General features: G+C 38.4%; 2 protein-coding genes across 4 annotated transcripts; both read right to left on the bottom strand.

The window, feature by feature from the left end:
• Positions 1-32: 32 nt before the first annotated feature.
• Positions 33-2,980, bottom strand: LOC113688591 (V-type proton ATPase subunit e1). Its single transcript, XM_027206461.2, has 4 exons — positions 2,824-2,980; positions 2,469-2,621; positions 915-962; positions 33-374 (listed from the first exon to the last, which is right to left on the bottom strand). Exons 2-4 carry the CDS (start codon positions 2,564-2,566, stop codon positions 311-313), a joined length of 210 nt encoding a protein of 69 aa, XP_027062262.1. The 5' UTR covers positions 2,567-2,621; positions 2,824-2,980; the 3' UTR covers positions 33-310.
• Positions 2,981-4,171: 1,191 nt separating this feature from the next.
• LOC113743436 (DNA topoisomerase 1) lies at positions 4,172-12,437 on the bottom strand. Of its 3 annotated transcripts, none has more exons than XM_027271441.2 (16): positions 11,962-12,437; positions 9,951-11,242; positions 9,640-9,834; positions 8,987-9,067; positions 8,853-8,912; positions 8,593-8,687; positions 8,354-8,510; positions 8,125-8,250; positions 7,747-7,827; positions 7,452-7,542; positions 7,242-7,375; positions 5,635-5,703; positions 5,456-5,545; positions 5,014-5,117; positions 4,763-4,931; positions 4,172-4,636 (listed from the first exon to the last, which is right to left on the bottom strand). In XM_027271441.2, the coding sequence occupies exons 2-16, from the start codon at positions 11,208-11,210 to the stop codon at positions 4,568-4,570; spliced, it is 2,781 nt and encodes a 926-aa protein (XP_027127242.1). In that variant the 5' UTR covers positions 11,211-11,242; positions 11,962-12,437; the 3' UTR covers positions 4,172-4,567. The 3 variants fall into 3 exon arrangements, with proteins under 3 accessions (XP_027127242.1, XP_071905434.1, XP_027127243.1); XM_072049333.1 differs by lacking the exon at positions 11,962-12,437 and adding an exon at positions 11,547-11,686; XM_027271442.2 differs by lacking the exons at positions 8,987-9,067; positions 9,640-9,834; positions 9,951-11,242; positions 11,962-12,437 and having other exon boundaries at positions 8,821-8,900.
• Positions 12,438-13,444: the final 1,007 nt, after the last annotated feature.

A 13,444-nucleotide genomic window follows, 5' to 3' on the forward strand; every position in this document is an offset into this window, starting at 1 on the left:
CGTTTAACTTTATTGCTCGTGCAACGCGCGAATCAACATATTCCAGCCATTATAATTTCCAAAATACATGTTTCACATCTCTCTGTTCACAAGAATCTCAAAGCTATTACAATAGGAAAAAAAGTTGCACAAGCTATGAAAATGAATATAGGGTGTTTGCACCAATAATAAAAATACATATGGGCCTGACGCAAGAAAGATCTTGCTGCTTCATACGTAATAGCAAAGAATATGGTCATTTAAACCCCTTCCACCATATTCATCACGTTGGTCGACAAGAGAATTTGGCCTTGCCCCGTGTCTTAGCATCTTACTCTTCGCTTAAAATAGGAACAATAAGTGGTTTCATCTGTGCTATATATACGATAGCCCACCTGCCAGGAATCAAACAGTGAGGGGCAACTAAAAAAAGAGGAAGTCTGGCATGTATACAGACGTCCTTTCCTTTCATAAATATGTGAATCATTTAGCTGGGGAAAAAAAAAAAGGAACACATGGACAAAATTGTTTGCATGTATCAGCTTCAATCAAATTTATCCATTCTGCTAAAAATCCTAGGCAAGCAAAACATCATAAAAAATGCCGTTGCTTATTATCTCAGGAGAAGTATTTCGGCAAAATTAAAGGAAAACTTCACCTTCTTTTAATCAATTAAAGGAAAAAAAAAGGCTAGAGATTAAACTCCAGCTGTACATTAAGTTGCCAAAACAGCATATAAAAATAATAAGGAAGACTCCAAAACTGAATCAATTTGGAACAACCATGTAATCAAATCTAGGTAGAATGTGAAATAGAGATCTCCAACCATTTTAGAATAAAGAAGCAGAGAAAGCAAAATGGAAAATATTATGTGCACTACTAAAGTGCATTCTATAACTATTAAAAAAAGTTAAACCAATAAAATCTGAACTTACATCAGCCAACAGCATACTGTTGCAGTAATTATCAACGTCAGGTGCAACCTGCATCAGAACTATATGGATTAGGTATGCGAATTAAATTTGACTAATAAAGACAAGTATAGAATGTAGTCAATTTAGACAAAGGCTGCAAGTCAGCCAACAGATGACAATATTTCGTACTCAAGCTTTTGACCCCCCAACAGAACCACATGGTAAATCTGAATTCCTTAACTCTTGAATGACATGTATATCTCCATATAATATTTGACTGTTCAGCCATTTACTTGAAATCTAAACTTAAATTGCATGCAAATAAAGAGTCAGGCTTGAATGCTAATTGAAAAAGATTATATCCTCTCCGCACATATGCACTTGACATACTAGCACAACTAGAAATAAAACCTGCAGATAACTCTGGTTCATCAAATGAATAAATGAAGATAAGTCAATGGTCGCTTAACAAGCACAGAGCAAAAGTAATGGAAAGGGGGAAAAATATATACTTTATAGTTGAATGAGATCTATCAGAGTGATGCATGGCATTTGTTGACACGCAAAGGCATCCAATCCATCCATGACCTAAGGCCATAGGAGTAATATGAGATTCTAAACAAACTGGAACTGGTTCTACAGAGAGCTTCCACTAAGCAATGAGTATCATGCAATCAAATACTTCTCATACTTTAAACTGGTAGCTAGCTTCCAAACCAAATCTTTCTGTGTTGCACCCCAAGCCACCCAAATTTAATATAGTTTTATATAGAAATGCACATCACCTAAAATCTTATGATATATACTCAAACTAGATATCCCAAGTAGGATAAAACATTTACGTGGTGCTGTACTAATATATTCTCAACCTGTAAGAAATCTTGGTTGAAAAACACGATGAAGATTTTAGGTGAACCTAAAATAAGCAATAACTTATGAAGATTTTAGGTAAACCTAAAATAAGCAATAACTTATGAAGGTTTACCTATGCAAACGAAGCGTTAATTATGAACAAACTAATTAAAATAATTCATCTACCCTTGCGACCTCTTGTGCCCAAGAGGTGTTAAAAAATAAAAGAATTTTTATACCCGTCAATACTGATTTGATCTAGGTTGGCAAACTAAAATTGAGAGTCCCTGCTAAAAGTTCAAAACTTCAGCACATTTTCTGGTCAACCAGCTCCTTCGATCCAAGGAAATGAGAACCACCACACCCACCTCCTCCCCCCCCCCCCCCCAACACTACAAAAAAAAAAAGCCCCAATCCTTCCAAGAAGCTACAGAACGGATCCAGTCTAACAGAACGGATCAGCCAACGTCATTATACTTCATCTGTCAACTGAACTATTTATTCTGATTTTGTTTGGGGGAGGGGGACACTTAAAAGGCAAGAACTATAACAGCTAAGAAGATAAACCACAAACAAAAAATGGAGCAAATTTAGCTCAAAGAGACTCCAATAAATAAAACCCGGAACGATTTGCATATCGCCACTCAACTGACAATTCCAGCATTCAAACTAAGTAAGAAACAACAGCAAACCCAAATCCATAGAAGTGTGAAAGATCCGTACAGATTTGCCGAGGGACCCCTGTTACAGCAAATTCTGGCGCAGAGAGATGCAATAACGCCAATCGCAACAAAAATTAGGGTTGTCACAAAAAACCCCATCCTGTAATTTATTCAATTTCTCGCCCACAGATTCTCCAATTCGCTGATTGGATCCCTGCGATTACAGTACTAACCATCAAATTAATTTCCGGGGAGAATTAGTCATATATTCCGCCTCACGTGAGAAAAAATTGTGGGTGCGTAAGTGACCTACCTATTATTAATCTATAACACGAAAAAGGTGTACTAATATGAAGCTTAATATCCTCATATCCGTTCGGGTAAATGCAGAAGATGAGAGAGGAAGAGAGAGGAACCTTGATCTTCGGCCACCGGCAATGCTCCCGGCGAAGACTTAGAAGCGGCTGGACCCGGCGTCACTTTGCCCCGATCAATCTTTAATATTAGTCTTCTCAGATCGATTGGTTTAATCATCAGAAGAAAATAAAGCAAATAAAGAAAGGAAAAATAAAAACTAAAGGGAGTTTTTTTTTTTTTTTATTGTCAAAACTGGGAATTGGGCCAGTGCAATAATTGTAAAGATTGGGCCCCCGGGTTATATTCAGGCAAACCAGATCGCGCAATTGTATTGGGCTTTTCGAGAAAACTTTTTGTTTTCCCTATCCAGTGTTTTGGAATAACTAATTGGTTTTTTTTTTTTTTTTTTTTTGTTTTTGGGCACCATTCTCGGAGTTATGAGGCTTTACAGTACTTTTTTATTTTTTAAAATAAATAAATAAATAAGACCACAAACACCTAGACAAATACAATCAACAAACTAACACACAGAACACAAATGGTGGGAACTATTTATGCCCTTCAAAGGAATAGGATAGCCGCCACACTTAAGTCTTTAATCCTCATGCTCCAAGTTGGATTTTTATTCAGTTTATGTTTGGATAAATTACATCTTTAACCTCTTCAGGATAGCATTATGCCCCAATTCCCATTGGTTTTGAGATGTGCCCCAGTATTTTGGGGGGTTAAATTCTGCATTGATTTTAGGAAGGTGCATTATGCACTGCACCAAAATATATATACATATATATGTATATATAAAGAAGGGGGAAATCCATAAACTCCACCGCCCCCAATTTCTAAATGCTACTAGTACACGGTTTGGAATGTGAGGAGGCGCTGTTATTGTCCAGTTCCCTAACCTACTAGTACACATGTTTTCTTCAAAAATAATTTCAACCAGAGATACACTCACAAAAAGATTTTAAATTGTTTGGCTCCAGGCTCCAACAATAATTTGAACGAAAGCCACAAATGAATTTTTTAGTTGTTCGCAGCTCAATTGGAATCGACATCGACACAGCTCTGATTCAAAGTTCGAAAGGCGGGCATTCCAACCAAGTTTGCCCATCTATCTCAAAAAGTAATCTAACTTATCAAACTCTCTGGTCTGTTCTGTCTCTTCCATGCATTTCTAAATGTCATCACAGGATACTGTTCTCCCTTGATTAACTTTGACTTTTAACATAAAAATGCTGTCCGAATTCGTATTTGGTCAAAGCACATCTCATGTTGAACTTGATTGCGTTACGCACTAGGTCGAGCTCGTATTTAGGAGCTCTTAACGCAGCAGACTCTTCTTAATTAATACTTTTCCCACTTCTGATATCGAAAGGGCAAAAAAAAAGAGGAACTCAAACAGAGCAATATTCAAGATCGACTCGATTTAAATACATTTTCAACTAACAATAAATATCCCAGCCAAAACTATCCAATCCCCGAAAGCGAAACTAATTGAAAGGTAATGAGTAATACATTTGTAAAACTCAAATGCCTTGCCTACTACAAGTAGCAGCAGGGGGCTTGTCAGAGTTCCGTTTTAACACCTTCGCTCAATGAAAAATAAAGTGAAAGATGGGAACTGACCCCAAAACTTCGTTAACGACACTTTCCATACAGCATGAATGAATAAAATATTGTAAGAGAGATTAGTTGAAGGTTCCATGTCTTTTTCCCCGGGAACTCCTTTCTTTGCAGTCGTTGGGGGATACAGGAGAGAGATGGGGAGTGGGGGATCCAGGAGCTACCACAGCCACCAAAGCATCAGAATCTGAAGCTAGGATCAACATCCATGGACCAAGCAAACTTGGCCAGAAGTGACTTGTTGAATATCTGCTTAGATACATAGAAGGCAGGAAAATTGGTGAATAACACAAGAGACCCTCCATGCAAATTGGTGACAAATTATTACTCGGGGAAAAAATTTGTGCTTTAAAAAAATAGCTCAAAGATCCGCACCTTCTCAATAGGTACTTCATGCCGCTTGCACCATGCAACTGTTATTCTGGGATCAAGGTAGTTGATCTTTGACGTACCCAATGCTACAGTTTTCAGATCCTCTTTGGTCTCCTTGTCCCGTTCCATCTTCTCAATTTTAGCATTAGTTTGAGCTATCTTTCTCTCAAGCCTGCAGAGCATATCCATCATCGATTCCGTCAAATCCGTTAAAAACCACATCTTATTCAACAAGAACAAACAAAAGCACTCACGCTTCTGGATTCAAATTCCTCTTCGGCTTCCCATCAGCATTCTTTAATGGTGGCTTCCCCTTTTTGGCCCTAGACAAATCAGTTTTCAATTCTTCCAGAACACCCTACGAAGAAAACAAGCGCGTGAGAATAAAGCATTATGAGTCGAGAAGTTCGATAACATGTTTATTTCGTGGTCACAATGTATTCCAATCTGGATAAATTCGTGAAAACAGATCATAGAAGAAGCAGAAGAAAAGAGAAACAGAGAGGACAAGCAAGGGATTGTCCCTTTCACACTCCTCCAACTCTTTGTTTCGCAAGTATAGGTTCATAGGTATTTCTGCATGGACAAACTACTTGCACGCACATACTGGGTTTGTAGGGGAAAAAAAACACATATTGGGACACCCACCAACACAACACACAAATTGATTGAAAAAGGAGAACAATTGGTCATTACCTTGAGTTCCTCAATCTTTTCATTCAGCCGAGACATTTGTGCACTGTGGGTCTTTGAGACAGTACGCTGATGATTACAAATAATAGCAACCTGCATGAACAAATACATAATTGTAATTCTCACAACAAATTTCTAGTAAGCATGATCAATTCACGAAAAACTTTTCATTGACAATTTACCTCCTTGTTTGCTTGTTGATATACGACTACTTTCTCAAGGACATCTCCACCATTGGTTTTCCTACTTAACTGTCAGACGTAACAACAGCATTTTAGCAAGGAAAGAGAATAATCAGTTGTGATACAAAAACAGAAACAAAATATGGGTCAGGCAAACCGCAACAACACAAGACCAAAATATTAATAAAAAAAAGAAATGACAGAGAACTATTCTCAAATTTCAGTACAACTTCTATTAGACACAAATGCAAACAAAAAGCATACAAATCTCACTACATCCACATACGATGTCACCCTTCATAACTTCAACCATCAGAAGATGTCAAGACCCAGTTTGCAGTAACTATAATTCCTCTTTCCATGAGCTGATACTTACATCCATTTCAAATACTAAAAATCAGAAAATGTCAAGCTGTTTTCAGGATGCGCATAGCTTTAGCACCAAGCTCCATCATTTTCTCACGTTAAAAAGACAAGGACGAAACACAAAATACCAATCAGGGATAAAAAGGGGTACCCAAGAACGCTCCAGCAATCTATTTGAATTGCCTACTGGAAAGAAAAGATAAACAAGGACATCATTAACCAGATAAACTAGAGAATGGAACACACAATAGAGAACAGGCTATGGGTTACTGAAGGACAATTCTAAATGCTCAGTCCATGTTTAATGGCAACAGATTCAAATCTTGCATCAAGTATGCAAATAAAATAACTATGGTGGAACAGGATATTCTCCTGCATGTCTGCAAAAACCAAAAAGCAATAGAACTACAATTCTGCACAGACAATAAGCATAAACTGCTTATAGATGAAGACGTACATTACAGCAACAAAAACTAAAACCAGTTTTGACACAATAGCAAACATTTCTGAGCATAAAACTTCCAAACAGCAGCCGATCACTTGACATCAGGAGGTAATAGTGTTTGTCTTATAAAAATGAACACAAAAATTCATGAAAGTAGGCAGCATCAGCTAAACAGGTATGATAACTAACTTAGTAAATCACAGGCTTAAAATTCCTATTAAAATGAGGATGAAGAATAAACAGAAGGATTTGTTAACCCCTTGGTTTTATTTTGTGCATCCGCATCAATTTCCTTCGAGAATGTACACCACACAAATAGATGGCCATCATATGGAAAATCATCTGGAGAAATTGTGTGGTTTATGTTAACAATGCCCAAGTTATCCAACTGCAGATTTTAATGTTTTAAACTCAGCAAGATGGTACTTTGTAAAAACAGAAGGTCAATAATCACTATTAGTTTATACATAACAAAAAAGATGTTACTTAGAAAGCAGTCTCTGGTAAAAGGGAAGTTCAATTGTCTCACAGGCATAAATGCACTTGACTGCTGTCAACAAACATCAGACAGGATAGCATATCTCTTAACAAGAATGCTAGCTTTACCACCTTCAACATGATGACATCCTTAGTGAATGCACTCTCCAATGCTTATCAGATAACAACTAACAACACAACATTCAGGAATATCCTTCAACACACATTCACAACAAGCTGAGAGAAAAAGGATTACATATAAGGACCACTGTAACAGAACTACAATAGCTTATAAGGCAAAAAAAGTGATGTAATTTACCATGTCATCTAATGTTATAGATGCATTATATGTACGAAAAACTTTTGCAGTAAGACCAGGCATTAATTCCTTCAGATGAGCATTCAGTTTACTTGTGTCAAGCTTGTCAAAAAGATCTTCACTACCCTCTTTCCCTGAAAAAGGTGCGTGACATACTCAAAAATCTGAAGACACAAATTGCAACATGCTAGTAAAGGGCATTTTACGCACCACTTCGAAACTGCTGAATTGCCTTGAAAACTCCAGATTCAACCTCAACCTCATTCTGATATCTAATTGAATCTTTACCAAGGAAGTCAAACTGCAAAGACAGACAGAGATAAGTTTAATGTGTAGTGAGAAATCAGGAGTCATCATCAAGAGTCTTTAGACAAGCATAGTTGCACGTGGTTTGATAAAGTCAAATAAATACCTACCAAACACATGTTCTTAAATTAATATAGAAAAGAAGCCAAACAGTACAGTGTGAGGCGTGCCAAAGGAGAAGAAAACAAAATGCTAATACCTTCAAAATATTTGGAGGTACGGGTTCTACATTTTCTACTTTCAGTGTGCAGCAACCAACTGTATCTGCTTCATCATCATCCTACAACATAACAGAGACTTTAAAACCAGCTTCTGCCATTGCTCTGCCAATGGTTTGTCAGAATGAACATTAGTAGATCAGGCTCAAAATCAAGTGATTATGGTAATTGGTATGATCAAATATGCTCTCAACAACAAATGCTCACTTCTTGAGAGTGAACATAATCATGATGACCATACTGGGCACATTAAATGAGCAACTTTGAATATGATGTCACTCGATCAAATATCTCCTCAATGACCTAGACAGCTAAACGGAAAGGATAAAAGCACAAATGCAATCTTCCGAACCCAATACCTTCTCATTGCCTGCCCTGAGGGCTAGTTTATCTATAAGATAAGTTGCAACTGCTATTTGCTTCTTCATTGGATCTTTACTGGCAAAATCCTTAGTATAAGCAGTTCTAATGCCATGAATATAGTCCTGCATTCACAGTTACAATTCATCTCCAACAATGGATTAATTAAACACCTGGTGAGAATTAAATATACCAGTAAAAATCCAACAATAACGTCGCGAAAAATACCTTTAACAGCCTTGCCTTCTCATATTTTTCTTTATCACTTTGCCCCTTTAAGGTGCTGCTGGCTGCAAGAAAAACATATTTGAATTCCTTTGGATTAATTGGATCATTCCAAAATGCTAACCAGGTCACTGTGTTGTCATGCCTTATTTCCTTCCATCTGCAATAGGTCATTGTTTATTATTTTACCTCTTCAACAAACAGAACATCTCAAGTAAACAATAACTACTGAGAAGCATAACCTTTCACCACGGATGGGACATTCTGGAATTGGAGCATCCTTTCCGATGTTTATGGTAATGTCTCTTGGACGAATGCGTTTTTTCAACTTTCCCATCTAAAAAAACGCAAATCAACACAGAGCAGATAATCTTGCATGAGTAAGAAAAGTATAGTTACTGGTTGAATCTACATACATTTTATATCCAACTACAAGAAGAATAAAGAACAGGAAGAAAAGTAATTCTAACTTCATAAGTGTGACTACAATATGTCAATACACCTTGGGATGCTCTCCACGACCTCGAAACAATCCAGGTGGTTCCACCCTGAAGTTGCCAACCTGCAAATGATATCTCTATCAGATTACAACACAGTCCATGAGTAGAAACCTGTATCAATAGTATCAACCATGACCTTCTCTTTGACGCCATCAACAATGGCCCACATATACTTCTCTTCTTGCTTAAGCTTCTCTTCTTTTAAGGACTTCTTCTCCTGCAGATTTGACAACTCTAGATTTAAGCAACTTCACAGAACTCGACACAACTTAAATTGCCCGGATAGGTGAAAACAGACAGTGGTAAAAAACCATCCGGTGACAGTATACAACTGCAATAAATTGAGAGGTGCAAGCAAATATGATAACCCTAGCATATGGAAGTTGCACTGGGAATTTTCTTAACAGAATCCAGTTTCTATGAAACAATAAAAAAAAATCATGCTCCTTTAGAATTGAAGAAACAGTCAAATTAATATTCTAAACCCAGAAATTAAAAAAAAAAATGTTTCCAGATGTTTTACATCTACTGATGATTTAAAATGTAACAATCTTTCACATATGAGGCACAACAGTCATGAGCAGATGAGCAGATTTTTTTCCTCAAAGATCATATTACTTGAGAATCAAAAAGACATAACTTGCCTTATCAAATTTTTATCTACAGTTTAAACTATTAGCTTCACATTTTCATTTCCATGAGAGAAGTTGCGCAAAGGAGAACCATTTCCTTTAGATTTTTCCGTAACTTTTCCGCACAGATTGAAGAAGTTCAACAACCTAAACTTACTTCTGTAGTCATCTGTTTCTTTTTCTCCTTTTCTTTCTGATGCCACTCATATATAGGTCTGAAGTCGCAGTTTTCCAAGTTCTGAATGGTATGATTCTTTCCCAGTATCTTTTTCCAGTCACTAAAGAAGTTCTCTTTGAATTGAGGTTTACTCATGTAATCAGTATCTAACATCACAGCAAACATAGTAGCAACCTGCAATGGATTGAGGTAAAAATTGAGAAGCTAATTTGGGGATATCATAGAGATGTGGGCTATCATAGATATTTTATAGCGTGTGTGCACGAGAGAGAGAGAGAGAGAGAGAGAACCTCCTCCTGTTCAGGAGTCAGAGTAACAGGCTGGCCCTTGTACAGCATCTTAACCCCATGAGGCTTGTAGGGAGGAGGAAAAATGACACCATTATGAACCAAAGTAGTCCACTTTTGACCTTCTCCAGAGCCAGGAGGCACTTTAGATGACTTGGAGTACTTTGACTTTTTAATTATTTTCTTAGACTTCTTATTCGTTTTTTTCAGAGAAGATGAAACAACTTTAGCTACTTTTTTCACAGAAGACGACTGACTAACAGAAGTAGTTGACTTCTTCATTCTCTGGGTTATAGGAACATGATCGTCATCGTCATCGTTAGACTTTGGCTTACTGGCTGAAGCAAACGTCTTCTTGGCTGTTTGCGAGATAAGAATATCATCATCATTATCCTCCACCTTTGGTTCTGCTTTGAGCATTGCCTGCTTCTTATTGATGGCTGCAGTTGGACCTGAAAGCTTAGGCTTTTTCACTGCAGACTCATCTGAAGATTTAACCTCACCAGGAGGTCTTTTATTTGACAGAGAAGAAGATTTGCCAACAGGACCATCCCTCAAGGCAGAACCATTTTGTTGAACTTTAGCTGGTAATGTCTTCTTTTCACCCGGGTTTCTTGTCTTGCTTATAGATTCAACTAACTTAGACTTTGATGAATACCTAGATGATAGAGGTTTTTCGTCATCTGAATCTTCATCTTCTTCGACCCCTGGCTTCTGAACCAAACTGGAACCATCACCGTCTTTATTACCATGGTTAACAATTGCCCTGGATGACCCACTGGGAAGCTTAGCCATCAATGGTTTGTCATCATCAGAATCCACAGGGGTGCTACTCGGTTTAGCAGCAGGTACAGAAGGCTTTGGAAGCTTAACCACAGGGGAATTTTTATGATTTTCCAGCTGTTTCACGGTAGCAGATGTAGAAGAAGATGGTTTTGAATTTGCTCCAGGAGACGTAATCAATGAAGTCTTGGCTGAGATATTTGCTGCTTTTGGGCTAGAAAGAGGTGATTTGGCAGGTGGTGTCTTGGCTGAGGAAACTACCCTACCTGTTTGAGCACTAGAACTTTGGCCATTCACAGGACATACATCTGAACTGTTTCTAGATGATTGTCCATCACGCTTCTGAGATGACAATTTCTTTGTATCTGAGTTAGATAGATTTTGCTTTGATGATGAGCTGGTTCTCTTGAATACTAAGGGTGCATTCTCCTCATCGCTATCTTCCAGCAAACTAGGTGTCGAACAGGCCTCAACAGCCATTATTTACACTAGAATATCTTCACATGCAATTTCTGTCAATACAAATATAAATTTTATATTAGACTCCCACAAGCTTCACAATATCCACCACAAGGCAGATAAACACAAGCACTGTACTTAACCGAAAACCCATATCTGAACAATCAATCCACTCAGCTAAATTAGGGAATCATAGCCAATAGAATCTAACCTAAACCCTAACCTTATAACCACAAAAGAAGAAAAAAGAAAAAAAACTCGGCAAGATTCATTCGCCAAACGCATATCAGTAAGTCGCATAAGAAATAGCAAGATATAGAGACAGTTAGCGTAAATGCAATTTGTAACAACACTTGCCAGGGTAATCTGCCGTGATTGTCTTCGAAGTTAACTCAAACCAAGCAAGCGATCAGACGTACAGCAATTTAGCTTGTTTTGACACAGAATTGATAAGCACATGCGGGCACACCGGCTAACTTCACCTCTATCTCTCCCACTACAAACATACAAATTCTAAAGTGCATGCCCAATCAAACATGCAGCAAATATGCAGCTACACAGACCAACTTATACAGCAATCCTTAAATCGAATGCTTTTAACTTCAATTAAAATTCTAAAATCCAAACCCTAGAATCCGATTTCCAGGTTCACAAAATGAAACAAAGCTGATAATTTTCCCCTTAATGTAAAGAGAAAGACATATATTAACAGCTATATAATACCATATATACAAATTGAAAGGGGCTAAAAAAAGGGATAGATAGTGCTTACCCAAGAGACAGCAAAATCGAGTGAGAGGCGAGAGAGAATCTGATCTGAGGTACTTTACGTAGTACGGCGGCTTTGTGAGAGAACAAAGATAAAATAAAGAGCTGTAAATTGAACCCAAAAAAAAATAATACTATAAAAAAATTAATAGGGCAAAATGTTTATGAAGGTGGAGGTGGAGGTGGAGGTGGAGGAGGTGGTGCAGTCTTTTGTTAAGTCTCTCTCTCTCTCTCTCTCTCTCTCTCTCTCTCTCGTATTATCCTTCTTTTCTCGTTGGTTGGGGTTGTCGTCTCAGTGTGTGACTGTGTGAGAGAGAAAGATAACGCAAACTGCTAGTGAAAGGCTACGGGGCTGCTGGCTACTTTACCAGCGACCAAACGAGACCGAACCCACCAGCCACCACACCACTGGTTCGATTCAAGAAGACGCGGCAGCAGAGGCCAGAGAGAGAGAGGGAGAGCGCAGCTCTTAATTTGTTCAAGCCCACATTGGACCAAACTCGGACCTTTATTGTGGTTAGGTCATTTAATCGTGGTTGAGTTCAGCTTTTGTGCCACTTCAGAAATCGATATGGAAAAAAAGTTTTTTTTTTTAAAAAAAATATATTACTTATTTGGGAAATTTGCCAAATTGGTCCCTAACATTTACCAAAAACACTTTTTTAGTCCTTTACATATAAAATCAGCCAAAATGGTCCTTCACATTTAAATTGTGAGCCAATGTGGTCCTATTGCTCGTTTTTGCTCATTTCTCCGGCTAAAAATAGCATGCCTCTCTCACGTGATCATATTTTTAGGGGCAAAACCGGAAACACATTTCATTACCTGTTAAAAGTAAAAGGTATGGACAACCACCAAAATACACATTTCACCTTTGGCCCTCAAAGTTTCAAGAAACCTGAATTGCATCCCCGAATGGTGGCGAAAATTATTTTGTAATTCTCCTGTATAAGTGATGTGCTTGATGAATCCATAGATCTGGTTCTTGTTTACTTATATCCGAAAGTCCTAACCTTTCCATTCTAAGTGAGAGTCTAACAAGTCCAGGACATTTGTGCAACATCGATCCCACGAATCCAATTTTGGCCTTAGCTGGAACCCTAAGCCTCAGCTCCTCCGCCGCCCGCCAAAGCCGCTTACTCGTGTCCCTCCATCCTTTGCAAACCATGGCCGCCGACAACAGTGTTGGAGGCGGGAGCCTCCTCAACACCTCCCACAGACAACTCATCGGCAGCTTCCCGGACCCGGCAAGATCCGATTCGGGGCTCTAGCTCGAGAAGCTCCTCCTCGTCCTCCTGGTGCTCTTCCTCATCCTCTCCCTCGTCTTGCGAGTCCCTCGATCGCATCAATATCATCGTCGAATGAGAGAGCTCGCCGGAGGTTGGAGAAATGCTGGCGATGAGGAGGGGGAGGACAGACAGTGGAGAGAGGAGAAGGGATAGCGAGAGAGGAGGCGGCTGAGTCAGTTGAGGGCGTGGCGGTGGGAT

Source organism: Coffea arabica, chromosome 5e (assembly GCF_036785885.1).
Source record: "Coffea arabica cultivar ET-39 chromosome 5e, Coffea Arabica ET-39 HiFi, whole genome shotgun sequence".
Taxonomy (NCBI): Eukaryota; Viridiplantae; Streptophyta; class Magnoliopsida; order Gentianales; family Rubiaceae; genus Coffea; species Coffea arabica.

Bases quoted from the DNA above. Each gene is read 5' to 3' on its own strand.
- LOC113688591 (XM_027206461.2), bottom strand. From the start codon at position 2,566: ATGGGGTTTTTTGTGACAACCCTAATTTTTGTTGCGATTGGCGTTATT. The intron at 963-2,468 runs GTACGGATCTTT...GTTCTGATGCAG, and splicing joins AGGGGTCCCTCGGCAAATCT to GTTGCACCTGACGTTGATAA. The intron at 375-914 runs GTAAGTTCAGAT...GATTCCTGGCAG, and splicing joins ACAGTATGCTGTTGGCTGAT to GTGGGCTATCGTATATATAG.
- LOC113743436 (XM_027271441.2), bottom strand. From the start codon at position 11,210: ATGGCTGTTGAGGCCTGTTCGACACCTAGTTTGCTGGAAGATAGCGAT. The intron at 9,068-9,639 runs GTAAGTTTAGGT...TCAAATCTGCAG, and splicing joins AGAAACAGATGACTACAGAA to GAGAAGAAGTCCTTAAAAGA. The intron at 5,704-7,241 runs GTAAATTACATC...TACGTCTGACAG, and splicing joins CTATAACATTAGATGACATG to TTAAGTAGGAAAACCAATGG.